The sequence below is a fragment of the Oncorhynchus nerka genome, linkage group LG20 (genome assembly GCF_034236695.1).
Source record: "Oncorhynchus nerka isolate Pitt River linkage group LG20, Oner_Uvic_2.0, whole genome shotgun sequence".
Lineage (NCBI taxonomy): Eukaryota > Metazoa > Chordata > Actinopteri > Salmoniformes > Salmonidae > Oncorhynchus > Oncorhynchus nerka.
Genome location: NC_088415.1, coordinates 26,081,939 through 26,107,905, shown reverse-complemented (window position 1 = coordinate 26,107,905; position 25,967 = coordinate 26,081,939). Strand labels below are relative to the sequence as shown.

Genomic DNA, 25,967 nt, shown 5'->3' with positions numbered 1-25,967 from the left:
TATAAATACAAATAGATATACTTTTGAAAGAAAAATAGATATGATATAATCTCCTATTTATCTCATGGGCTCTTTAAATAAATACACATTAAGTACCAAAAAATAAACATTTTTGATGAAGCCGAGGCAAAGTCTCATTCTTTCAGAACTGAGAACTTTGAAACACACCAACATAATAATAATAATAAATTACGTCATATACTTTATTACATCATAGACTCCTTTCAGTTTTGGGGAGGAAATTCGATTTTACAAGTGAAACCTAGAATTATTGTAGGCCTAAGTGGATTTCTCCATCACCATTCTGAATAATAGCTTTTGCCCAGACATACTCTGCTATTTTCCCAGGAATGAGCTAACACTGCATGGCCATCTGGTCAAATTACTCTCACATCAGTGGCTTTGCCTCTATTATACTCCCTGCTATCGTTTAACACAGATACAAGACCATTATACTGTCAATGTACAGAAAAGGAATAACAAATACCACGTTATTCAAGAAAAATAAAACAGATTGCTTAGCTAGCTACATGCGTTTGTCTTATTGTTCATATGGCCGCCTTGGGGTAAGCACCGCCAAAATAAACGTTTTTATATTTTTCTCAAATAAAAATAGATGTATTTACCATCATCAATATGTGTGGTTTGTAAATGGGGATAAAATGGTGACGACATCCAGTGTTTTTAATGGGTGGGGTTAACTCGTTGGGGAGGATCGGGTTAGAGTTGAAAGTTGAACAATTTTCCTTTTGTTGTCTTTTGTGTTGAGCAGAAGAGTGGAACCCGATCGAGCAGCAGCGTCTCTTCCCTTTTCCCCGAATCCTTTTAAAATTCCCTCCCGAACCTCTTCCCTTAATACCCTACCCTCCCCCTGAACACATCTCACAGTACGGTTCAGGTAAGGCTGCCCTAACTACTGCATTTTCTTTGGAATGAAGGACAGGGTTAACGGCGCCTGAACGAGTCTCAGGACCTAGGCCGCAACATTCAAAATTGCGGATTATCGTTGCACATGCTAGTTTGCTAACATTGTGCTCATTCTGATTTGATTAACGTTAGTTAGCCAGTTAACGTTCGATATCTTCCTTTTTTAACTAGTTAGTTAATGGTTTTAAAAACAACCTAACGAGAACATGCAGCTTTCACAATATTGATGTATCCACACTACTGTACCCAATGTATGGATAGTTTCTTATTAATTGATTAATTTAGGTATTTCAACTCTTAACTAGTTTAGCTAGCTAGCCAATGTCACTGCTAGCCATACTGCTAGCTAGCTAACTCGTTGTCATTTCAAGTAGGCACTTGAAGCTTTGACATTTTATTTCCACTATAGCAAGCATTCTGGTTTATATCCATAAAAAATGCTAGCTAGCAAACGTTACTACTAGCTAGCTACTACAGTAACTTTGTTTTAAAGTGTTTTGTATTTTTACAAGGTGTAAATAAAGGTAGTTAGCTAGGTAACTGTTAGCTAATGTTAGCAACTAAGTCTAGTTAGCGTCGCTACACAGGGCTGTTTCTTCGAGTTGTTTTACGTTAGCTAGCTACTATTATTATCTGAACCGGTACACTGCAATGTGAACGGAGTCAGTGAATCTTTGGTGTAGTTAAGGAATCAAGTTAATCGACGTGATTCACTTACGAGATGGCATCATCAGACTGGTACTATATCCATCTCATCTGGTCAACACATTCAGCAGCTAGTTATACTCTTTTTCAGCTTAACACTCTATATAGAACAGTAACTAGTTCTGGTTGTTGGTTGCCCTCTGTAACTTAAAACTTGGCCGTTTATCTCTCTGGTCCCTCTTGTCTTGCAGACCTGATACTTTTGACCAGAGACTCGACTTCTTGGCCAGTCTAGACTAAAGACACTACAACAGCTATGGACACCAGTGTGGTTGAAGGAGGGCTCAATGTCACCCTTACTATTAGGCTACTTATGCACGGAAAGGTGGGTATGAACAGGAGATGGGTGATAGAGTTATGACCATTAAACCATGGTTGTTCCATTCACAAAACTCATTCATTACTGTGAATAGTCAGCATAAACCTAATCTCTTGCCACTGTCTTTAGGCACCAGAGACTAGCATAAACCTTGCACACTACATTGGATAACTTGGATATAATGGGTAAAACTAATACAGACAGGTTTCTTTCAATCTTGAGTAAAGCTATTAAGTGAATATGAAAAACGGATGGATTAGTGATATTGCTTTTCTTGTCTGCAGGAGGTTGGAAGCATTATTGGCAAGGTGAGTGTCTTTTTCCTGATGTTTCTCACTGTGTTCGGCTTTGCGCTGTTCAATCATGGCTGTGACTGTTGTGTAAACATCTAGCTGCGTTTAGCAGCGTAGGTATATTTACATACACTAGTGTTGCTCCCCATTGTATGGGTTGCACAAAAACACTCCATGGTGAAGCTAGAAGTTAAACAAAATCCATTTCAACTTACTGTGCCGGTGGGCAGGACAGTTGGTCATTATGAGAGGGGGGATTTCAGACAAAATATTGAAAGTGATGTATTATTAAAAACACTTTCCAAACGTGGGTCTGTTGTAGACTCACTTCCTATGCGCCATATATATTCACTTCACATGCGCCATATGTGGACAAAAAAGTAATAACTTGCGGGGGACTTTTATTTTGACGAGGTAAGCAGAGCGGAATTGGGTCTACAACCGACCCAAGTTTAGAAAGTCAGTTTAGTAATGCATTCTTTTAGATATTTTCTCATTCACCCCGTCATAATCACCAACCGTCCTGCCCACCGGCCCAGTAAATTTGACTGTTTTTGTGCAACCCGATTCAATCGGGAGCAACAGTAGTGTATGTAAATATTGTGGTTCCTGTAATTTTTCTGCAGAAAGGAGAGTCTGTGAAGAAGATGAGAGAGGAGGTGAGTTGTCTGTCATTGCATTGAGGCTGTATAGAAGTGTTGAAAGGAGTTTGAGAGAAGTAGACAATTCTATACATTTTCCATGTCTGATTCTGACTCATGCTTCAGGGTTGACAGATTGCAATTTTAGAACCAAAATCAGGCTGGCACTGACAGAGCTTTAATTAATGACTGAATTCCTAAATTAAATATATGGAGTCTTAATATTTTGGTGTAATATTTTAGCATTGTAATAAAGAAACAAGCGACTGTTTGTCTTGTGTAGAGTGGTGCTCGTATCAACATCTCAGAAGGGAACTGCCCAGAGAGGATCATCACCCTGGCAGGCCCCACCACCGCCATCTTTAAAGCCTTCTCCATGATCATCGAGAAGCTGGAGGAGGTTCGAATGAATCCTAACTACAGATTTCAAACAGGCCATGTATAACTCCCGAGTGGCGCAGCAGTCCAAGGCACTGCATCTCAGTGCAAGAGGTGTCACTACAGTCCCTGGTTTGAATCCAGGCTGTATCACATCCGGTAGTGTTTGGGAGTCCTATAGGGCTGCGCACAATTGGCCCAGCGTCGTCCGGGGTAGGCCGTCATTGTAAATAAGAATTTGTTCTTAACTGGCTTGCCTAGTTAAATAAAAAATGTTTAAATCTGACTGGAACTGTATTAAAATGAAATTGTAAAGAAAATAGTTTTTATGCACCCATAACCACACAATTTTGGAGTAAAAATACTAGTAGCAATTTCTGATTTTTCATAGTGAAGATCCTAAAACCTCTACGACCTAGATTCTAGGTCTTTGAACTGACGTCATCCTGACCAGTGTCTCCTGTTGTATTCCCCACAGGACATCAGCAGCTCAATGACTAACAGCACGGCCACCAGTAAACCGCCAGTTACCCTGCGCATCGTTGTGCCTGCCAGCCAGTGTGGCTCGCTCATCGGCAAGGGCGGCTGCAAGATCAAGGAAATCAGAGAGGTAAGTACAGTACAGCCACACATGAGGCAGTCATCATTACAGCTGGGGGTTTCATGAGATATATTCTAAAGAGAAGTATAGGCAATGGAATTTGAATGAACACTTAGGAAATTCATCCAAAAACCTTTTTTAACCATTTGGCCAGTCAAGTTATGAATGGAAGATTCTTGCCAAACACCTGTCGTTGAATGGTATGATCCATCCTTTACTGACACCAGGGTTATTTTCGCCTAAGAATAATGCATCTTTGTCACTGGGTCACCACATGAAATTTTAATAATATGTTTATTCAAAGAACTAGCTTTATTATTATTAGTAGTAGTATAATTGTCTGAAGATATTTTAAAGAGAACTGTATCTCTGTAGTCGACAGGAGCTCAGGTGCAGGTGGCAGGAGACATGCTACCGAACTCCACGGAGCGGGCCATCACCATTGCAGGGACCCCCCAGCCCATCATCGAGTGTGTCAAGCAGATCTGTGTCGTCATGCTTGAGGTAGTAGTATGGGAACAATGGCGCACTACCCCTTATTTGTCTTGGATTGTCAGGAATGTTACTTAGCTTCCTGATTTGATAACCATTGTTTTTCTACATTTACAGTGCCTGCAAAACAACTACTGTGTATGTATAGTTTCCAGTTCCTAATAGTATTTGTTTCTCTCTCTCCTCAGTCTCCGCCTAAGGGTGTAACCATCCCTTACAGGCCCAAACCCTCAGGCTCTCCCGTTATCTTTGCAGGTGGTCAGGTAAATAAACCAACCTAATTAATCAACTAATTAGTCTGTAATTAATGTCAGTTGTTTGTTAATTAAGTTTCCCTTCTAAAATGATAGCATTGTCATTGGTTTTAGGGAAGTTGAATACCACTGCATCTTTAGGTCTGTGTTACTACATTTAAGTAGTATAATTCTGCACTGTGCAGATGTCAGCACCATTGCCGATTGGCCAGCGTTTCTATGTTCGAAATCCCCTCCAGTAATTGTAGCGTAGTTGAGCTGACAGATGGGTTGAATGCCAGCTGGAGGGTGCATATGCATTACCCACATGACCATATCATTGTTTTGTGTGTATACAGTGCCTGTCATAAGTATTCACCCCCTTTTGGATTCATTCACATTTTGTTACAAAGTGGGATTAAAATTGATTTCATTGTCATGTTTTGTCAACGATCTACACAAAATAAGAAAAATGTATATATTTTTTGATGAATGAAAAATAAGACCCTAATAAACCATGATTTAGATAAGTATTCGCCCCCCTGAGTCAACAATGCATGTTAGAAATACCTTTGGCAGCGATTACAGCTGACTCTTCTTGAGTAAATACTTTGCACACCTGGATTTAGCAATATTTGCCTGTTATTCTTTTCAAAAGCTGTCATTGTTGGGGATCATGGCTGGACAGGAATTTTCAAGTCTAGTCATATATTTTCAAGTAGATTTAAGTCAGAACTGTAACTTGGCCACTCAAGAACATTTGCTGACTTCTTGATAAGCAACTCTAGTGTAGATTTGACCTTGTGTTGTAGGTTATTGTCCTGCTGACAGGGGAGTTATTTTCCCAGTGTCTGGTGTAAAGCAGACTGAAGCATGTTTTCCTCTAGGATTTTGGCTGTGCTTAGCTCATTCCCGGTTCTTTTTATCCTGAAACTCCCCAGCCTTTGCTGATGTCAAGCATACCCACAACACTGCAGTGACGTGTTGGATTTGGGTGGAAGGTAGGCTAGCGGGTTAGTGTTAGACCAGTAACTGAAAGGTCGCCGACAAAAATGTGTGCTATTGAGCAAGGCACTTAAGCCTATTTGATGTGTAATGATCATGCTGTTTAATCAGCTTCTTGATATGCCACACTCCAAGCGGGCTGTCATGTGCCTTTTACTGAGGAGTGGCTTCCGTCTGGCCACTCTACCATAAAGGCCTGATTGGTGGAGTGCTGCAGAGATGGTTCTCTTTCTGGAAGGTTCCCCCGTCTCCACAGTGGAGCTCTGTCAGAGTGACCATCGGGTTCTTGGTCACCTCCCTGACCCAATGCCCTTATCCCCTGATTTCTAATTTTTGCCAGGTGGCCAGCTCTAGGAAGAGTATTGGTGGTTCCAAACTTCTTCCATTTAAGAATGATGGAGGCCACTGTTCTTGAGGACCATCAATACTGCAGAAATGTTTTGGTGCCCTTCACCAAATCTGTGCCTTGACACAATCCTGTCCCGGAGCTCCATGGACAGTTCATTCGACTTGGTTTTTGCTCTGACATGCACTGTCAACTGTGGAACCTTATATAAACATGTCCAATACATTTAATTTACCACGGGTGGACACCAATAGTTGTAGAAACATCTCAAGAATGATTAATGGAAACCGGATGCACCTGAGCTCAATTTCAAGTCTTATAGCAAAGGGTCTGTATGCTAATGTATGTAAGGTATATAAAAAAAATATATGTAAATTCTAAAACCCTGTTTTTGCTTTTTCATTATGGGTTATTGTATGTAGATTGCTGAGGGGGAAAAATATTATTTAGTCCATTTTAAAATAAAGCTGTAACGTAACAATGTGGAAAAGGTCAAGGGGTCTGAATACTTTCCATATGGAAGGGGTAGTTATTCAACCCCTATTTCATACAGGGTGAGTCCATGTAACTTACGTGATTTGTTAAGTCAAATTTTTACTCTTAAACTATACTGAACAAAAACATAAATGCAACAATTGTATTTTTTACAGTTTTACAGTTCATTTAAGGAAATCAGTCAATTGAAATGAATGAATTAGGCCCTAATCTATGGATTTCTCATGACTGGGAATACAGATATGCATCTGTTAGTCACATATGTCTTAATAAAAAGGTAGGGTGTGGATCAGAAACCAGTCAGTATCTTGTGACCATTTGCCTTATGCAGCTCAACACATCTCCTTCGCATAAAGTTGATACTTACGACATGGGGCCGTGCATTATAATGTTGAAACATGAGGTGATGGTTGCGGATGAATGTCATGACAATGCGCCTCAGGATCTAGGCACGGTATCTGTGTGCCATCAATATAATACAATTCTTGATTGTCCGTAGCTTATGCCTGCCCATACCATAACCCCACTGCCACCATGGGGCACTCTGTTCACAGCGTTGACATCAGCAAACCGCTCACCCACAAGACGGCATAGACCTGGTCTGCGGTTATGAGGCTGGTTGGACGTGCTGCCAAATTCTCTAAATCGACGGAGGCGGTAGTTGCCAAGTTCCATTGGCAGCAGCTCTGGTGGACATTCATGCAGTTAGCATGCCAATTGCACGGTCCCTCAGAACTTGAGACATCTGTGGCGTTGTGTGACAACTACAAATTTTAGTGGCCTTTTATTGAACCCAGCACAAGGTGCACCTGTGTAATTATGCTGTTTAATCAGCTTCTTGATTTGCCACACCTGTCAGGTTGATGGATAGTCTTGGCAATGGAGAAATGCTCACTAACAAGGGTGTAAAATTTGTGAGCACTATTTGCAATAAATATTTTTGTGTGAATGGAAAGTTTCTGGGATCTTTCATTCTTATGAAACATTGGACCAACACTTCATGTTTCGCTGATATTTTAGTTCACTATATTTAGAAATGCCTAAATTACTATTTTAGTTATTACATTTTTATTGTTAAAGATTTCTCTTCACTTTAACATTATGGAATACTTTATGCAGATAAATGACCAATTACAATAAAGCATTTTTAAGAAAATAAATCCATGGGGGAGTGACTACTTATGATGTGTGTTGATGTATGAATTACCTCATAACATTTTTCTCATTCCAGACATCCAAGGTCATAGGTCCCCAGTGTACTACAGCCTATATATTTGCGTGTTTGTCTGTACATTCACTTGGTGTGTATGCATGTGCATGCACTTTGTTTCTGTTTCCCTTGCGCCCTCCTAAGTGCTATTCTCTCATTGCAGGCATATGCTGTCCAAGGACAGCACGCCATTCCACAGCCTGACGTAAGTGAAGGTCATTCTGTAAGTGAGCCCATATATCTACACATACAGTCAACCCTCCTCGGTAGCCATGGCATCCACCCTCTATTACATGCTGTACTTTTTGTCCCTCCCCCCCTGAGCACCCAAGTTCCATTTTGTGTTTCAATTCATGCACTGCAATGATGCAATGCTAAGGCCTAATTGTAGTTCTAAACACAGTTGGTTGTTTCAATGACTTTGTTGCCGTGTGTATTGTTTAGTTTCTCTGCACACCATTTATGTTTGATAGGAATTCTGAATGTAGGCTTTGACTCATTGGCTTGATTGTGATCCTATGCTAGTCTTCTACTGTCAATCAATCCATTGTGTTGAGTTGCTGCATGTATGGTAATTATAAAAAATTGACAGCACATAGTACTGTAAAGTAATTGCTCAGAAGCCCCGCATTCCGGTCTCCTGAGTGGCGCAGTGGTTTAAGGCACTGCTTCGCAGTGCTTGAGGTCTCACTACAGAACCGGGTTCGTTCACTGGCCATGACCAGGAGTCCAATAGGGCGGTGCACAATTGGCCCAGCGTCGCCGGAGTTAGGGGAGAGTTTGACCAGGGGGACTTTAATTGGTTTGTCGCGATCTAGCGACTCCTTGAGGCGGCCGGGCGCCTGCAAGCTGACTTCCGATCGTAGTTGAACGATGTTTCCTCTGACACATTGGTACAGCTGGTTTCCAGGTTAAGCGGGTGGGTGTTAAGGAGCGCGGTTTGGCGGGTCAAGTTTGAGGACGCATGACTCTACCTTCGATAATTGGATCACAATTGGAGAGCGAATTAAATTAAAGAGGCCCACATTCTCTGATATGTAGGATGCATGATATTTCAGCCTATGGTATCGGCTGACAATGGCCTAAAATCGTTCCAGTATCAGACGATAATTTCATAGCCAATGTTTTCTGCAGATATTTCGTAGTGTTAAATCTTCGCCAATAAATTCTGTCGACACCGATACATTTTTGAAATGTATTTTATTAGGATCCTCATTAGCTGTTGCAAAAGCATCAGCTACTCTTCCTGGTGTCCACACAAAACATGTCATAATACAGAACATTAATGGACAAGAACAGCTCAAGGACAGAACAGCATCAATTTTAAAAAAGGGACTCGTAGCCCACATATCAATACATACACACAAACGATCTAGGTCAAATAGGGGAGAGGTGTTGCATTATGTTTGTTTTTTAAAATCCAGGTTTGCTGTTCATTTTAACATTATGAAATAGAACAGAGTTCCATGCAATAATGGATCTATATAATACTGTACACTTTCTTGAATTTGTTATGGATTTGGGGACTGTGAAAATACCCCACCAGACATGCCACCAGGGATACGTGTGTACCGTATGTCAGAGCTTTGTGTATGTTGACTATGCAATCAATTTGGGATTTAATCAATAAATTAAACTTATTTAAAGCCCTTTTTTACATCAGCAGATGACTCAAAGTGCTATACAGAAACTAGGGATGCACGATATATCGGTGAACATATCGTAATCAGCCGACATTAGCTAAAAATGCCAATATCGGTATCTGCAGATGTCTAGTTTAACGACCGATGTGCAAAACGATGTCAAAGCTGACGTGCAAACCTATATAACGAAGATACATGATGTAATGACGCCACGTAAAATTTTGCGCTACACGTGCAACACAGCATGCCTAACCTAGCCCACAATGTCTGCTGTGTGGATCAAGCAGTCAACAAGTCAAAATTTTAGCGAGACAACTCAAAGGTAATCCATTAAAGCCAAGATAATGGAATTCATTGCCCTTGACAATCAACCGTTCTCTGTTGTGGCTGATGTTGGCTTTCGCCGACTGGTCGAGCACCGGTTAACACTACCAAGTGTGCTATTTTTCCGATGTTACACAGTAATAGTGTCACTGCTATTAGATTCATGACATACATACTCTGGAACGGTAGCCAGCTACTTAACCCTGTTGCCCAAAGCTAACTTTATAAGCAGCCAGCTAGCTTCATCTGGCTAGTGAGGCTCAACCGGAGCGGGTTATGTGTTGTGAAGCTAGCCACAATAAGGATTAGGCACAATCGTGGAATTTACGGTTTGCCTTCAAATTTAAAGTATGTCATTGAGTGATGCAAATTTAATACAAATAGTAGAATTATGCTATACTTTTATTTTGAAGGCTAACCGCAAAGTCCACTATTGTGGCTAGCTTCACATTGATGGGTCTGACCACCATTAATCAAATAAGAACTCTCTTATAAATTAGGGTTATTTTAGATGACACCTAGCTAATTATAGCTACTGAAACAGGTTATTTGACGTGTATCATTTTTGACACGCAAAGACCCAAACGGCGTTCCATAGAAATCCTGGTTGAGAATGAAACGACTGGACAAATGAACAAAACAGCACAGCAAGTAAGTGAAATAAATACGTTTTGATTAAGTTTTATTGGTAACGGGGACATAGGTAAATGCCAACAAAATAACTTTTTTTTGTGTAACCTTTTTTTTTTAACTAGGTAAGTCAGTTAAGAACAAATTCTTATTTACAATGACGACCCGGACAATGCTGGGCCAATTGTGCGCCGCCCTATGGGACTCCCAATCACGGCCGGATGTTGTTATTATTACAGTCTAGACTAGTGATGCCTCTTACCCTGAGATACAGTGCCTTAGACCGCTGTGTCTGTATGTAACTATTTACCTGTACTAGAATGCTTAAAAGGCTGCTAAAATTTGAAATATCGGTTATCGATATCAGGGCTTTTTTGTCAAGGAAAATATCGGATATTGGCCAAAAAATGTCATATCAGTGCATCACTAACAGAAACCCAGCCTAAAACCCCAAACAATCAGATGTAGAAGCATGGTGGCTAGGAAACTCCCTAGAAAGGCAGGAACCTAGGAAGAAACCTAGAGGAACCAGGCTCTGAGGGGTGGGGCAGTCTTCTTCTGGCTGTGCCGGGTGGAGATTAGAACAGTACATGGCCACGGTGTTCAAACATTCATAGATGACCAGCAGGGTCAAATAATAATCATCACAGTGGTTGTAGAGGGTGCAACATATCAGCAACTCCGGAGTAAATGTCAGTTGGATTTTCATATCCGATCATTGAGTTAGAGACAGCAGGTGCGATAAAGAGAGAGTCGAAAACAGCAGGTCCGGGATAAGGTAGCACGTCCGGTGAACAGGTCAGGGTTCCATAGCCGCAGGCAGAACAGTTGACACTGGAGCAGCAGTACGACCAGGTGGACTGGGGACAGCAAGGAGTCATCAGGCAAGGTGGTCCTGAGGCATGGTCCTAGGGCTCAGGTCCTCTGAGAGAAGAGCGAGAATTAGAGGAAACATACTAAATTTACATATGACACCGGATAAGACAGGAGAAATACTCCAGATATAACAGACTGACCCTAGCCTCCCGACACAAACTCTTGCAGCATAATTACTGGAGGCTGAGACCGGAGGGGTCGGGAGGCACTGTGGCCCCGTCTGACTATACCCCCGGACAGGGCCAACCAGGCAGGATATAACCCCGCCCGCTTTGCCGAAACACAGCCCCCACACCACTAGAGGGATATCTTCAACCACCAACTTACTACCCTGAGACAAGGCAGAGTATAGACCACGAAGATCTCCCCCACGGCACGAACCTGAGGGGGGCGCCAACCCTGACGGGAAGATCACGTCAGAGACTCAACCCACTCAAGTGACGCACCTCTGCTGGGGACGGCATGGGTGAACACCAGTAAGTCAGTGACTCAGCCCCCGTAATAGGGTTATAGGCAGAGAATCCCAGTGGAGAGAGAGGAATTGGCCAGGCAGAGATAGCAAGGGTGGTTCGTTGCTCCAGTGTCTTTCTGTTCACTTTCATACCCCTGGCTCAGACTACACTCAATCATAGGACCCTGAAGAGATGAGTCTTCAATAAAGAGCTCTATAGGAGAAAGCCCTGCCTCCAGCTGTTTGCTTAGAAATTCTAGGGACAATAAGGAGGCCTGCATCTTGTGTCCGTAGCTTAGGGGTAGGTATGTACGGCAAGACCAAATCGGAAACATGGATAGGAGCAAGCCCATGTAATGCTTTGTAGGTTAGCAGTAAAACCTTGAAATCAGCGCTAGGGAAACTAGGTGTAGAGAGGCTAGCACTGGAGTAATATGATCACATTTTTTGCTTCTAGTCAAGTTTATTTAGTGCTTTATCCGGGTAGCTGGAAAGTAGAGCATTGCAGTAGTATAATCTAGAAGTGACAAAAGCATGGATAAATTTTTCTGCATAATTTTTGGACAAAGTTTCTGATTTTTGCAATGTTACATAGATGGAAAAAAGCTGTCCTTGATATGTTCGTCAAAAGCGAGATCAGGGTTCCGACACGCCGAGGTCCTTTACAGTTTTATTTGAGACGACTGTACAACCATCAAGATTGTCAGATCCAACAAAAGATCTCTTTAGTTTCTTGGGACCTAGAACTAGCATCTCTGTTTTGTCAGAGTTTAAAAGTCAAACATTTGTCGCCATCCACTTCCTTATGTCTGAAACGCAGGCTTCCAGGGAGGGCAATTTTGGGACTTCACCATGTTTCATCGAAATGTACACCTGTGTATCGTCCTCATAGCAGTGAAAGTTAACATTGTTTCCGAATGGCATCACCAAGAGGTAAAATATATATATATGTATATAGTGAAAACAAGAGGTCCTAAAACGGAAACCTTGAGGAACGCCAAAATTTTATAGTTGATTTGTCAGAGGACAAACCATCCAGAGACAAACTGATATCTTTCCGACAGATAAAATCTAAACCATGGCAGAACTTGTCCGTGTAGACCAATTTGGGTTTCCAATCTCTCCAAAAGAATGTGGTGCTCTATAGTATCAAAAACAAGTACAGTCTCAGTGCTATGATGGGGTCTAAAACCAGACTGAAGCATTTTGTATACATTGTTAGTCTTCAGGAAGGCAGTGAGTTGCTGCGCAATGGGAGATTTGATATAAATTAAAAATGTTGTACATTTTCTTTTTTTTTGTCTTAAGTTTTTAAAAATATATATTTTCTGGTTCAAGGTTTGGCTTTTTCAAGAGGCTTTATTACTGCCACTTTTTAGTGAGTTTGGTACACATCCGGTGGATAGGGAGCTGTTTTATGTTCAACATATGAGGGCCAAGAACAGGAAGCAGCTCTTTAGTTAGTTTAGTTCGAGTAGGGTCCAGTATACAGCTTGACGGTTTAGAGGCCATGACTATTTTCATCAATGTGTCAAGATATATACTACTCTATTAAGAAACTTGAGTGTCTCCCTTGAGCCTAGGTCCTGGCAGTGTTGTGCAGACTCTGGACAACTGAGCTTTGGAAAAATATGCAGATTTAAAGAGGAGTCCGTAATTTGCTTTCTAATGAGCATGATCTTTTCGTCAAAGAACTTTATGAATTTATCACTGCTGAAGTGAAAGCAATCCTCTCTTGGGGAATGCTGCTTTTTAGTGAGCTTTGCAACAGTATCAAAAATAAATGTATGATTGTTCTTATTCTCCTAAATTAAGTTGGAAAAATAATGATCGAGCAGCAGTGAGGGCTCTTCAATACTGCACGGTACTGTCTTTCCAATCTAATCAGAAGACTTAGTTTGGTGTAGCGCCATTTCCGTTCCAATTTTCTTGAATCATGCTTCAGTATTTTCTGTATACCAGGGAGCTAGTTTCTTATGACAAATGTTTTATGGGTGCGACTGCATCTAGAGTATTATGGAAGGTTAAATTAAGTTCCTCAGATGGTTAACCGATTGTTGTACTCTGATGTCCTTGGGTAGGTGGAGGGAGTCTGGAAGGACATCTAGGAATCTTTGAGTTGTCTAAGATTTTATAGCACGGCTTTTGATGATCCTTGGTTGGCGTCTGAGCAGATTATTTGTTGTGATTGCATAAGTAATAAATTGGTGGTCCGCTAGTCTAGGATTATGAGGAAAAACATTTAGATCCACAACATTTATTCCACGGGACAAAACTAGGTCCACAGTATGACTGGCATGGAGTAGGTCCGGAGACATGTTGGACAAAACTCACTTAGTCGATGATGGCTCCGAAAGCCTTTTGGAGTGGGTCTGTGGACTTTTCCATGTGAATATTAAAGTCATAAAAAATTTGAATATTATCTGCCATGACTACAAGGTCCGATTAGGATCTCAGTGAGGAACGCTGTATACGGCCCAGGAGGCCTGTAAACAGTAGCTATAAAAAAAGTGATTGAGTAGGCTGCATAGATTTCATGACTAGAAGCTCAAAGACGTTTCCCCCCCCCCCCTTTTTTTATGTGTTAATTGAAATTTGGAATCGTAAATGTTAGCAACACCTCTGCCTTTGCGGATAGGTGGGAGATATGGTCACTATTGTAACCAGGAGAAGAGGCCTCATTTAACACAGTAAATTCATCAGGCTTAAGCCATGTTTCAGTCAGGCCAATCACATCAAGATTATGATCAGTTAATTGTTAGTAGTTAATTGACTATAACTGCCTTGGAAGTGAGGGATCTAACATTAAGTACCCCTATTTTGAGATGTGAGATATCACAATTTCTTTCAATAAAGACAGGAATGGAGGTCTTTATCCCAGTGAGATTGCTAAAACGAACACTGCCATGTTTAGTTTTGCCCAACCTAGATCGAGGTACTGACACTGTCTCAATGGGGATAGCTGAGCTGACTACACTGACTGCTAGTGGTAGACTCCACTAAGCTGGCAGGCTGGCTGTCTCATTGTGAAGTTAGAGCCCTGTCTAGGTTCATAGATAAGATGAGAGCACACATCCAGCTAGGATGGAGTCCGTCACTCCTCAGCAGGCCAGGCTTGGTCCTGAGTTCTAGAAAGAGGGAGAATTTGTAGATGATTGGATCTTTTGAGAGGGGCAGAAAACTGTTTTCAACCAGCGATTGAGTTGAGACTGCTGGAGAGCTCATCACTCCCCACAAACTGGGAGGGGGCCAGAGACAATTACTCGATGTTGACATCTTTCTAGCTGATTTACACACTGAGGCTATGTTGCCCTTGGTGACCTTTAGACTGTTTCATCCTAACTTCGTTGGTGTGGATAACAATATTCCTATACTCTCTACACTCGCCAGTTTTAGCCTTTTCCTTCCAGAAGCCATGAGAAAATTGCCCGGCTGCGGGGACTGTGCGAGGGGATTTATACTACTATCTGTACTTAGTTTCGGCTGGTGGAGGTCCTGTAGAACCATGCCAAGATAAAGCATCCAGGTAAAAAGAAAAAGTTGAGGGGGAGATATAAAACGGTAATAAAAAGTAAAGTTGGCAGGTAGCAAAGTAACACTAGCAACAAAACGCACAGCAGCACGTAAACAAGTCCACAAGTTGTGACAGGAAATAACGTCAGCAGTCTCTTTTTTTTATATAGTTTCTTATAAACATAAGTGATGCAGTCAGTCTCTCTCCTCCTCTTAGCCAAAAATATAAAATAGTAGAGGGCCTAAAGAGCTGCCCTGCAGTACGCCACACTTTACATGTTTGACATTAGAGAAGCTTCCATTAAAGAAAACCCTTTGAGATCTATTAGATTGCCATATCGTGGATTTAGCGCGGAGGTTGAAAAGCCATAACACAAGTTTTCTCAACAGGTTATGGTCAATAATATCAAAGCTGCACTGAAATCTAACAGTACAGCTCCAACAATCTTAGTATCAGTTTCTTTCAACCAATCATGAGTCATTTGTGTCAGTGCAGTACATCTTAAGTGCCCTTCTCTATAAGCATGCTAAACGTTTGTTAATTTGTTTAGAGAAATATCATTGTATTTGGTCAACAACAAAATAAATCCAAGAGCTGGCAGCATGCTGATAGGTCTGCTGTTAGAACCAGTGAAGGCCCTTTACCAATCTTGGGTAGCAGAATTACTTTGGCTTCCCTCCAGGCCTGAGGACAAAGACATTCCTCTAGGCTCAGATTAAAAATATGACAGATGGGAGTGGCTATAGAGTCCGCTAATATCATCCGTAGCTTTCCCCCGGAGTTGTCAATGCCAGGATTGATCGATTATTGTCGTTATTGATTGATGATAACACACAAAAATCACCTCTCCCACATTAACTTGATAAAATTCAAACTTGCAATGTTTTTCTTCTTTTTTTATGCATGAGTACGATGGCTCACTGTTCATTGTTGGCATTTCCTGCATAAGTTTGCCCACTTTGCCAATTAAATAATTATTCAAATAATTGGTAAACATCAAATGGTTTTGTGTTGAATAAGCCATCTGATTCTATGAAAGATGTTTCTGCACATAATTTAATTTTGAAGTACTCAAGTTTTTTTCCATCCTTTATATCATTGATATTGGATCCATAATACATTTTTAAATTTTTTTTGTTGAGTTTAGTCATGTGATTTCTCAATTTGATTTAAGTTTGCCAGTCAGATGTGCAGCCAGACTTATTAGCCACTCCTTTTGCCCCATCTCTTTCAACCATACGGTTTTTAAATTCCTCATCATTCCATGGCGCCTTAACAGTTCTAACGGTCCATTTCTTAACAGGTGCATGTTTATCAATAATTGAAAGAAGCAATTTCAGAAATTCATCAAGTGCAGTGTATGGATGCTCCTTATTAATCACATCAGACCAACAAATATAACATCCACATGAGTCACAGCAAAATCTTTTGTAAGATCTCTTATACTCTATTTTAGGCCCAGCTGTTGGAACTTTGGCTTTCCTGGATATAGCCACTATATTGTGATCTCTGCATCCAATGGGTACGAATAGCGCAGTATTAGCAAAAATGTGATCGATACATGTGGATGAGCTTGTTCCTGTAGTGTTTAAACACCCTGGTAGGTTGATTTAATAACATGAGCCAGATTACAGGCTCTGGTTTGACAGCTTGATGAAAACCAGTCAATATTCAGGTCCCCAAGAAAGTAGAACTCTGTTTACATCACATACACTATCAACCATTTCATATATATTATTTAGATACTGACTGTTAGCACTTGGTGGCCTATAGAAACACCCCCAAAGAAAAGGCTTTAGATGTGCCAAGTGAACCTGCAACCACAACTTCAATAACACAAGATAAGATCTTCTCTAAGCATTACAGAGATGTGTTGCTGGATATATTCAGAGCCATCTCTCCCATAAGCATTCCTGTCTATTCTATAGATGTTATATCCTTGTATTGCTACTGCTGTATCATCAAATGAATTATCTAAGTAAGTCAGTAATGGCTAATATATGGCTCTTATCTGACTTTAGCAAGTTATTGATTTCAGGAACCAAATTTCTGAGGCTATATATATCAATCTGCGCTATTTTCAGCCCTTCCCTGGGTAGCTTATCAGAGAGACATAATATGGAAAATAGCAAACAAAGAAAGATAAACAATATACATTCAGCAGTCCATTAATCAATTGGTGTGTGTGCTGTGGGGTTGATGCTACAAACCCATATGCTTGGCTCTCATGCCTTCCAGGCTTTTGGGAGGGTAGATAATGAGCCTGTCATAGTGGATGTAACCAATGTCCCCACGTGCTCTGGCAGCTTTCATGGTTGGGATCAGTTCTTTCCTCTTCTGGCATACAGCTTCAGGATAGTCCTTGTTGAGGAAGATGTACGTTCCTTGAGTTATTGGCTCTTTCCAGAACCGCTACCTTGTCCTTGAACCTTAGGAACTTGACCACTGTCCTGGTCCTGTCACCTGGGTAGGTGGTGGGTTTTCCAGCTTCACCTCAATCTTCCTGTGGTCCATCTTCAATTTCTCCAAGATAATTTCCCTCACTTTGTCCTCAGATTCCGTCCAGGTCTCATGTAGAGGTTCTGCAATTCCGTCCACAACTATGTTCTGCCTTGGTTGTCTCTCAATCTGATTTCTCCATTATTGTTATCATGGTTTCACACACAGAACTCATGTCCTGTCTCTCAGTGACCTACAGATTGCTGTCATCTTGCCGTTCTCCTGTTTCAACTCATCGAGCTGACCCCGGAAGAACTGCAAACTGTTCTTCGGGTCCTGGACCTCTGGTCAGGTCATCTATTATTTTGTATTAGTTGACTCCACCAGTATTTGGACAAAACATTTGAAGCTATCTCTTGTTGTAACAAATGCTTGTAGAACTCCTATTTAATTTATTTTGTGTTTTTATATATATTTTTTAAGGTCCTTCACCTGTGATAGACACCACTGTCCTCAACAGTACTCCCGCCGGCTTTGGTTTTTGTCATACTAGCTAGCAATGTAGGTTATGCTGTTACTTCTAGTAGTGCTAGACCGGGCAGGTCGCAGGGAAGATTGAAAACAACAACAAACAGCAGGGATACGGCCACAAACCTGGGAAAATCTGCAGTCCCAGCTACAATGGTTAACCATGTCGCAGGCTATGTTCAAGCGCTTAGAAAACCCCCGCTAGCTTGATAGGCAGCTGGGCTAGCTGCTACGCCAAATAGCTCCTCAGACACGGCTTTGATCGGCAGGATCATTGGACAGAGCGCAGTCCCAGTAACTGATGCCAACTGCTTCGCAGGATCCAAATTCAAAAGTTAGCTAGCTACTAAGAAACTCGATACACTTTCAAAACAAACAAACAAGCTCTCCCTCGTTCCGCGTTCAACCGGAAGTGACGTCAATATGCGGGCTATATACAGTGCATTCAGAAAGTATTCAGACCTTCACCTTTTCCACATTTTATGTTACAGCCTTATTCCAAAATGGATTAAATAGTTCTTTCCCCTCATCAATCTACACACTACGCCATGTATAAAATAAATGAAATATTACATTTACATAAGTATTCAGACCCTTTACTCAGTACTTTGTTGAAGCACCTTTTGGCAGTGATTACTGCCTTGAGTCTTCTTGGGTATGATGCTACACAAGCTTGGCACACCTGTATTTGGGGAGTTTCTCCCATTCTTCTCTGCAGATCCTCTAAAGCTCTCAGGTTGGATGGGGAGCATCACTGCACAACTTTTTTCAGGTCTCTTCATAGATATTATGTCGCGTTCAAGTCCGTGCTCTGGCTGGGCCACTCGAGGACATTGAGACTTATCCCGAAGCCACTGCTAGGGTTGGGTTGTTTGTCCTGTTGGAAGGGGAACCTTTTCCCCAGTCTGATGTCCTGAGCAGTCTGGACCAGATTTTCATCAAGGATCGCTCTGTACTTTGCTCTGTTCATCTTTCCCTCGATCTTGACTGATCTCCCAGTCTCTGCTGCTGGAAAAACATCCCCACAGCATGATGCTGCCACCACCATGCTTCACCATAGGGATGGTGCCAAGTTTCCTCCAGATGTGACACTTGGCATTCAGTTCAATCTTGGTTTCATCAGACCAGAGAATCTTGTTTCTCATGATCAGAGACTCCTTCTGTCTGGCCACTCTACCATAAAGGACTGCTTTGGTGGAGTGCTGCGGGGATGGTTGTCCTTCTGGAAGGTTCGCCCATCTCCACAGAGGAACTCTGGAGCTCTGTCAGTGACCACCGATTTCTCAGTTTTGCCGGGTGGCCCGCTCTAGGAAGAGTCTTGGCAGTTCCAAACGTATTCCATTTAAAAATGGAGTCTGCCGTGTTCTTGGACACAAATGCTGCAGACTTATTTTGGTACCTTTCCCCAGATCTGTGCCTCGACACAATCCTGTCTCGGAACTCTACGTTCCTTTGACCTCATGGCTTGTTTTTTGCTCTGACATGCACTGTCAACTGTGGGACCTTATATAGACAGGTGTGTCTTTTCAAATCATGTCAAATCATTTTAAATTACCACAGGTGGACTCCCAAGTTGTAGAAACAACATCTCAAGAATGATCAATGGAAACAGGATGCACCTGAGCACAATTTCAAGTCGCATAGCAAAGACTGTTTTAAAATGTGTAATTTTGCAAATATTTCTAAACCTGTTTTCACTTTGTCATTTAAGAATAAGGCTGTAACGTAAGAAAATGTGGAGTCTGAATACTTTCCGACTGCACTGTGTGCATCCCTGTGCGTGTGTACTCACTCACCGGCCAGTCTATTAGGCACACACATCTAGTACCGGGTTGGACCCCCCCTTTGCCCTCAGAACAGCCTGAATTCTTTGGGGCATTCCAAAAGGTGTCAGACACGTTCCACAGGGATTTTGTATGTTCCAAGATGCTCCATTGGATTGAGGTCTGGGGGACTGCGCAGGCCACTTAAGTAAACTGAACTCACTTTCATAATCTAGGCAAAGTTTTTCCACTCCTCAGTGTCCGTTGTTGGTGGTTGCGTGCCCACTGGAGCCGTTTCTTCTTGTTTTTAACTGATAGGAGTGGAACCCGGTGTGATCGTCTGCTGCAACAGCCCGTCCGTGACATGGATAGAGTAGTTATCCATTCCGAGATGCCGTTCTGCACACCACTTGTACTGCACCGTTATTTGTCGTTTGTGAGCCGCCTGTTAGCTTGCAGAGTTCTTGCCATTCTCCTTCAACCTGTCTCATCAACAAGTTGTTTTCGCTCGGGGGACTGATGCGGACAGGATGTTTGTCACACCATTCTCGGTAAACCCTAGACACTGTCGTGTGTGAAAAGAGTCGTGATTCATTCACTGTCTGTAGGATACGATACATTTTCGTGAACTGGGTTGTGTATCTAATGAACGTGTTTGTACCAGTCAAGTTTGGAAATGCCTACTCATTCAACGGTTTTCTTTATACTATTTTCTACAATGTAGAATAATTGTGAAGTCATCAAAATGATTAAATAACAGCTGGAACCATGTAGTAACCAAAAACAGTGTTAAGCAAATCAAAATATATTTTAGATTCTTCGAAGTAGCCACCCTTTGCATTGATGAAAGCTTTGCACACGCTTGGCATTCTCTCAAACAGCTTTACCTGGAATGCTTTTCCAACAGTCTTTAAGGAGTTCCCACATATGCTGAGCACTTATTGGCTGCTTTCCCTTCACTCTGCGGTCCAACTCATCCCAAACCATCTCAATTGGGTTGAGGTCGGGTGATTGTGGAGGCCAGGTCATCGGATGCAGCACGCCATCACTCTCCTTGGTCAAATAGCCCTCACACAGCCTGGAGGTGTGTTGGGTCATTGTCCTGTTGAAAAACAAATGAAAGCGCAAACCAGATGTGATGGCATATCGTTGCAGAATGCTGAGGTAGCCATGCTGGTTAAGTGTGCCTTGAATTCTAAATAAATCACAGACCGTGTCACCAGCAAAGCACCATCACACCACCTCCATGCTTCATGGTGGGAACCACACATGCAGAGATCATCCGTTCACCTACTCTGCGTCTCACAAAGACACGGAGGTTGGAACCAATAATCTCAAATTTGGACTCCAACCAAAGGACAGATTTCCACCGGTCTAATGTCCATTGCTTGCGTTTCTTGACCCAAGCAAGTCTCTTATTGTTATTGGTGTCCTTTTAGTAGTGGTTGCTTTGCAGTAATTCGACCATGTCCTGGTTCACGCAGTCTCCTCTGAACAGTTGATGTATTTATTATGGATCCCCATTAACTAAGGCAGCAGTTACTCTTCCTGGGGTCCAGCAAAATTAAGGTAGTTAAATTTTGAGATGTCTGTTAATTGAACTGCGAGATTTATTTGGGCTACAATCTGAGGTGTAGATAACTCAAATGAACTTCCTCTGCAGCAGAGGTCACTGGGTCTTCCTTTCCTGTGGCGGTCCTCATGAGGGCCAGTTTCATCATAGCGCTTGATGGTTTTTGCGGCTGCACTTGAAGAAACTTTCAATGTTCCTGAAATGTTCCAGTGACTGGCCTTCATGTCTTAATGTAATGATGGACTGTTGTTTCTCTTTGCTTATTTTGATCTGTTCTTGCCATAATATGGACTTAGCCCTACTTGATAAAAGACCATCTTCTGTATACCACCCCTACCTTATCATAACAACTGATTGGCTCAAAAAAAAAGGAATGAAATTCCACAAATTAGGTTTTAACAAGGCACAGCTGTTAATTGAAATGCATTCCAGGTGACCACCTTATGAAGCTGGGTGAGGAAATGCCAAGAGTGTGCAAAGGGGCGGCAGGGTAGCCTAGTGGTTAGAGCATTGGACTCGTAACTTCAAGGTTACAAGGTCAGCTCGGGCATTTGAAAAGGTACAAATCTGTCGTTCTGCCCCTGAACATGCAGTTAACCCACTGTTCCTAAGCCGTCATTGAAAATAAGAATTTGTTCTTAACTGACTTGCCTAGTTAAATAAAGTTTTTTTTTTTTTTTAATTTAAAAAGCAGTCATCAATGCAAAGGGTGGATACTTTGAAGAATCTCTAAAACATATTTTGATTTAACACTTGGTTACTACATGATTCCATATGTTATTTCATAGTTTTGATGTATTCACTATTATTCTACAATGTACATTTTTATTTGTACTATTTTCTACAATCTTTTGACTGGTACTGCATATATATATATATATATATATATATAATTGTGCTGATCATAGCCCTGTGTCTCCTGACTTATGATGTCTGTCTGTCTCCTTTCATTTACCCCCCTCTCTTCATCTCTTTCCATCTTTCGCTCTTCCTTTCCATCTCTCTCTCCAAAGCTTACCAAACTCCACCAGCTGGCCATGCAGCAGAGCCCTTTCCCCATCGCTCCCAACAACCAGGGTTTCCAAGGTAGGTCACAGAGGAAGAATGGAGACAGGAAGCATTTGATTGACATGTTATTTGTTTATACGTTGCATTGTGTGCAAAGTTTGCTTTGTAGGTACTGAGTGTTTTTCTCTCTTTAGCTGGGATGGATTCTTCTGCACAAACTAGTTCCCATGAGCTGACCATTCCAAATGATGTAAGTGTCCCAAGCCACCCTTGAATTATCTCACCTGTTCTCGTTACTTCAGCTGAAGTTTAATGTAAATAATTCAGCCATTTGGTTAGTCTATTTGTCTAATATACTTGTCTGATCTGTGTTCTTAGCAGAAACATATTTAAATCGAACTTCCATTTACAGTGTGTTCGGGAAGTAGTCAGACCCCTTTGACTTTTTCCATATTTTGTTACATTACAGCCTTATTCTAAAATTGATTAAATCATTTGTTCCCCTCAATCTCCACACAATACCCCATAATGATGGAGAGAACCAGGTTTTTAGAAATGTTGGCAAATTCATTAAAAAGAAAACATTACTTATTTACATAACTATTTGGACCCTTTGCTATGAGACTTGAAATTGAGCTCCGGTGCATCCTGTTTCCATTGATCATCCTTGATGTTTCTACGACTTGATTGGAGTCCACCTGTGGTAAATTAAATTGATTGGACATGATTTGGAAAGGTACACACCTGTCTATATAATGTCCTACAGTTGACAGTGTATGTCAGAGCAAAGACCAAGCCATGAGGTCTAAGGAATTGTCCGTAGAGCTCCGAGACAGGATTGTGTCGAAGCACAGGTCCGGGGAAAAGGTACCAAAAAATGTCTGCAGCATTGAATGTCCCCAAGAACACAATGGCCTCCATCATTCTTAAATGGAAGAAGTTTGGAACCACCAAGAACCCGATGGTCACTCTGACAGAGCTCCAGAGTTTCTCTGTGGAGATGGGAGAACCTTCCAGAAGAGCCCAATCTCTGCAGCACTCCACCAATCAGGCCTTTTATGTTTGAGTGGCCAGACGGAAGCCACACTTTAGTAAAAGGCACATCACAGCCTGCTTGGAGTTTGCCAAAAGGCACCGAAGGACTGACCATGAGAAACAAGATTATCTGGTCTGATGAAACCAAGATTGAACTCTTTGGCCTGACTGCCAAGCGTCACATCTGGAGGAAACCTGGCACCATCCCTATGGTGAAGCACGGTGGTGGCAGCATCATGCTGTGGGGATGTTTTTCACCGGCATGGACTGGGAGACTAGTCAGGATCGAAGCAAAGATGAATGACGCAAAGTACAGAGAGCCTCGATGAAAATCTGCTCAGGACCTCGGACAATGACCCTGAGCACACAGCCAAGACAACACAGGAGTGGCTTTGGGACAAGTCTCTGAATGTCGTTAAGTGGCCCGGACTTGAACCCGATCTAACATCTCTGGAGAGGCCAGAAATGGGTGTGCAGTGACGCTCCCCATCCAGCCTGACAGAGCTTGAGAGGATCTGCAGAGAATGGGATAAACTCTCAAAATACAGGTGTGCCAAGCTTGAAGCGTTATACCCAAGAAGACTTGAGGCGGTAATTGCTGCCAAAGGTGCTTCAACAAATTACTGAGTAAAGGGTCTGAATACTTATGTACATGTGATATTTCCGTGTTTCATTTTTTTTTTTTTATACATTTGCAAGAATTTCTAAAAACCTGGTGTGTGTGTGGATCAATGAGAAAATAGATTAAGGTTTTAACATAACAAAATGTGGAAAACGTCAAGGGGTCTGAATACTTTCCGAATGCACTGCATCTCTTGAAGTCGTTGAAATGTCTTGTATTCTCTGACTCGCTCCCTCTTCCCTTCCTTGCCTCAGTTGATTGGCTGCATCATTGGCCGTCAGGGGGCTAAGATCAATGAGATCCGTCAGATGTCTGGGGCTCAGATCAAGATCGCCAACCAAGTGGAGGGCTCCACTGACAGGCAGGTTACCATCACCGGCTCCCCTGCCGGCATCAGCCTGGCTGAGTACCTGATCAATGCCAGGTAAGGGACAACACACTGGAACTACTGATATGTCATGGTTCAAAATAAGAGGACTAGATGTATGACTGGGAAATCAAAGCAGCTTGTATACAAATGTTAGTTTTTTGTTTTGATTCACCTCGTTTGTTGTGTTGCTGTAGGCTGTCCTCTGAAGCTACTGGACTGGCAGCCAACTGACACGGAGGATCTTCATCAGCACCTGACGTAACCCCCCCCCCTGCTTTTTTACAGAGTCCCTCACTGAAGTTAATGCAAAAACCAAGTATTTTCAACTTACTGTTTTCTCTTTTCCTTGGTTAAACACCTACATACTCAGTTGTAATTACATCAATGTATTTTATTTATTTATGTTTTTAAATTCCCTTTGCAAATAGTTATTTTGAAAGATATTTTGTCTTTGGTAATTTCTGTTTTGAAATGGGAGAAATCTGAAAAAGCATAATATTTTGTCAGATTTTTCTTACAAAATGTTTTTAAAAAGAATACCCAATAATAACATACTAGATGGACTGTTTTTTTCCCCCTGCAATTAATTTTTATCTGTATTTATTTTTTATTTAATACACACCAGTCCTCGTGTTAGAATTCACTGATATTTGACATTCTTTAAAGCTGAACTTCCAGAACGAGGCATTGTGGGCAATGGGTATACGTGGGGTGTAAATGATGTACTCTTTAAAAAAAAAAATGTAATGAAAGACAATGTCAGAAAATAATTGAAACATCTCTAAAGTGGGACTATGAGTAGAATTTAACTGAATTCTGTGTCACCTCTTACTGTATAATTATTTTGTCATTCCTGTTTCCATCCTCTTTTTTTTATTTTTTATCTGGACATTTGAGTGTTGTGTACTGGATTCTGATAGGGTTGGGTGGGTGGGGCATGGTAACCCAGAGACAATGGGCTGGAGGGATGGATTTATTTTCTCAGAAATTACTAAAATAATAATGATAATAACATTGGAATATTTGTTTTAAATAGAGAAAATATTTTTTTTAACTGCTGGGGGCTAGGGGCAAAACTCCCCAAAAAGACTTGTGGGTCTTTATATGATCAGACTTGAGGTATTAATTTAAAATAACTAGAAGGGAGATTATATAACTAACACTAGTTTCCTCCTTTGCCTGGGTCAGATTTTTATTTTGTATTATTCTTTGCAGGATGAAGAAACATGTTTTTGTGCACGTTTTCAAACTATTGTAGATTTGGGTGCAACTGAATTGTTGAACTTAAATACAGAAATAAAAATATGTGAAACGCTTAAACTACCTCTGGCTGTAAGCAGTCTATTTATTTGAACATTTCCTGGGGTAAACATGAGTAACTTTCCTACTACTAATGTAAAAATAAACTGCCTGAACTCAATGAATAGAAATGGTACAATGTAGTTGTTGCGCGTTTTGGTTGTATTTTTTATTGGATTTGACTTTGTCATACAGGGGTATCACCTAGTCATAGGGTCTTCAAGGCTACATATTCCCAAATATAACA

General features: G+C 41.4%; 1 protein-coding gene across 4 annotated transcripts; it reads left to right on the top strand.

The window, feature by feature from the left end:
• The first annotated feature begins 726 nt into the window (after nucleotides 1-726).
• On the top strand, nucleotides 727-25,744 carry LOC115102153 (poly(rC)-binding protein 2-like). Of its 4 annotated transcripts, none has more exons than XM_029621773.2 (13): nucleotides 727-898; nucleotides 1,824-1,957; nucleotides 2,236-2,259; nucleotides 2,871-2,903; nucleotides 3,169-3,285; nucleotides 3,742-3,873; nucleotides 4,240-4,371; nucleotides 4,545-4,619; nucleotides 7,809-7,850; nucleotides 22,400-22,472; nucleotides 22,589-22,644; nucleotides 24,306-24,475; nucleotides 24,616-25,744. In XM_029621773.2, exons 2-13 carry the CDS (start codon nucleotides 1,889-1,891, stop codon nucleotides 24,650-24,652), a joined length of 960 nt encoding a protein of 319 aa, XP_029477633.1. In that variant the 5' UTR covers nucleotides 727-898; nucleotides 1,824-1,888; the 3' UTR covers nucleotides 24,653-25,744. The 4 variants fall into 4 exon arrangements, with proteins under 4 accessions (XP_029477633.1, XP_029477631.1, XP_029477634.1 ...); XM_029621771.2 differs by having other exon boundaries at nucleotides 7,809-7,868; XM_029621774.2 differs by having other exon boundaries at nucleotides 729-898; nucleotides 4,240-4,368.
• The last annotated feature ends 223 nt before the right edge of the window (nucleotides 25,745-25,967 follow it).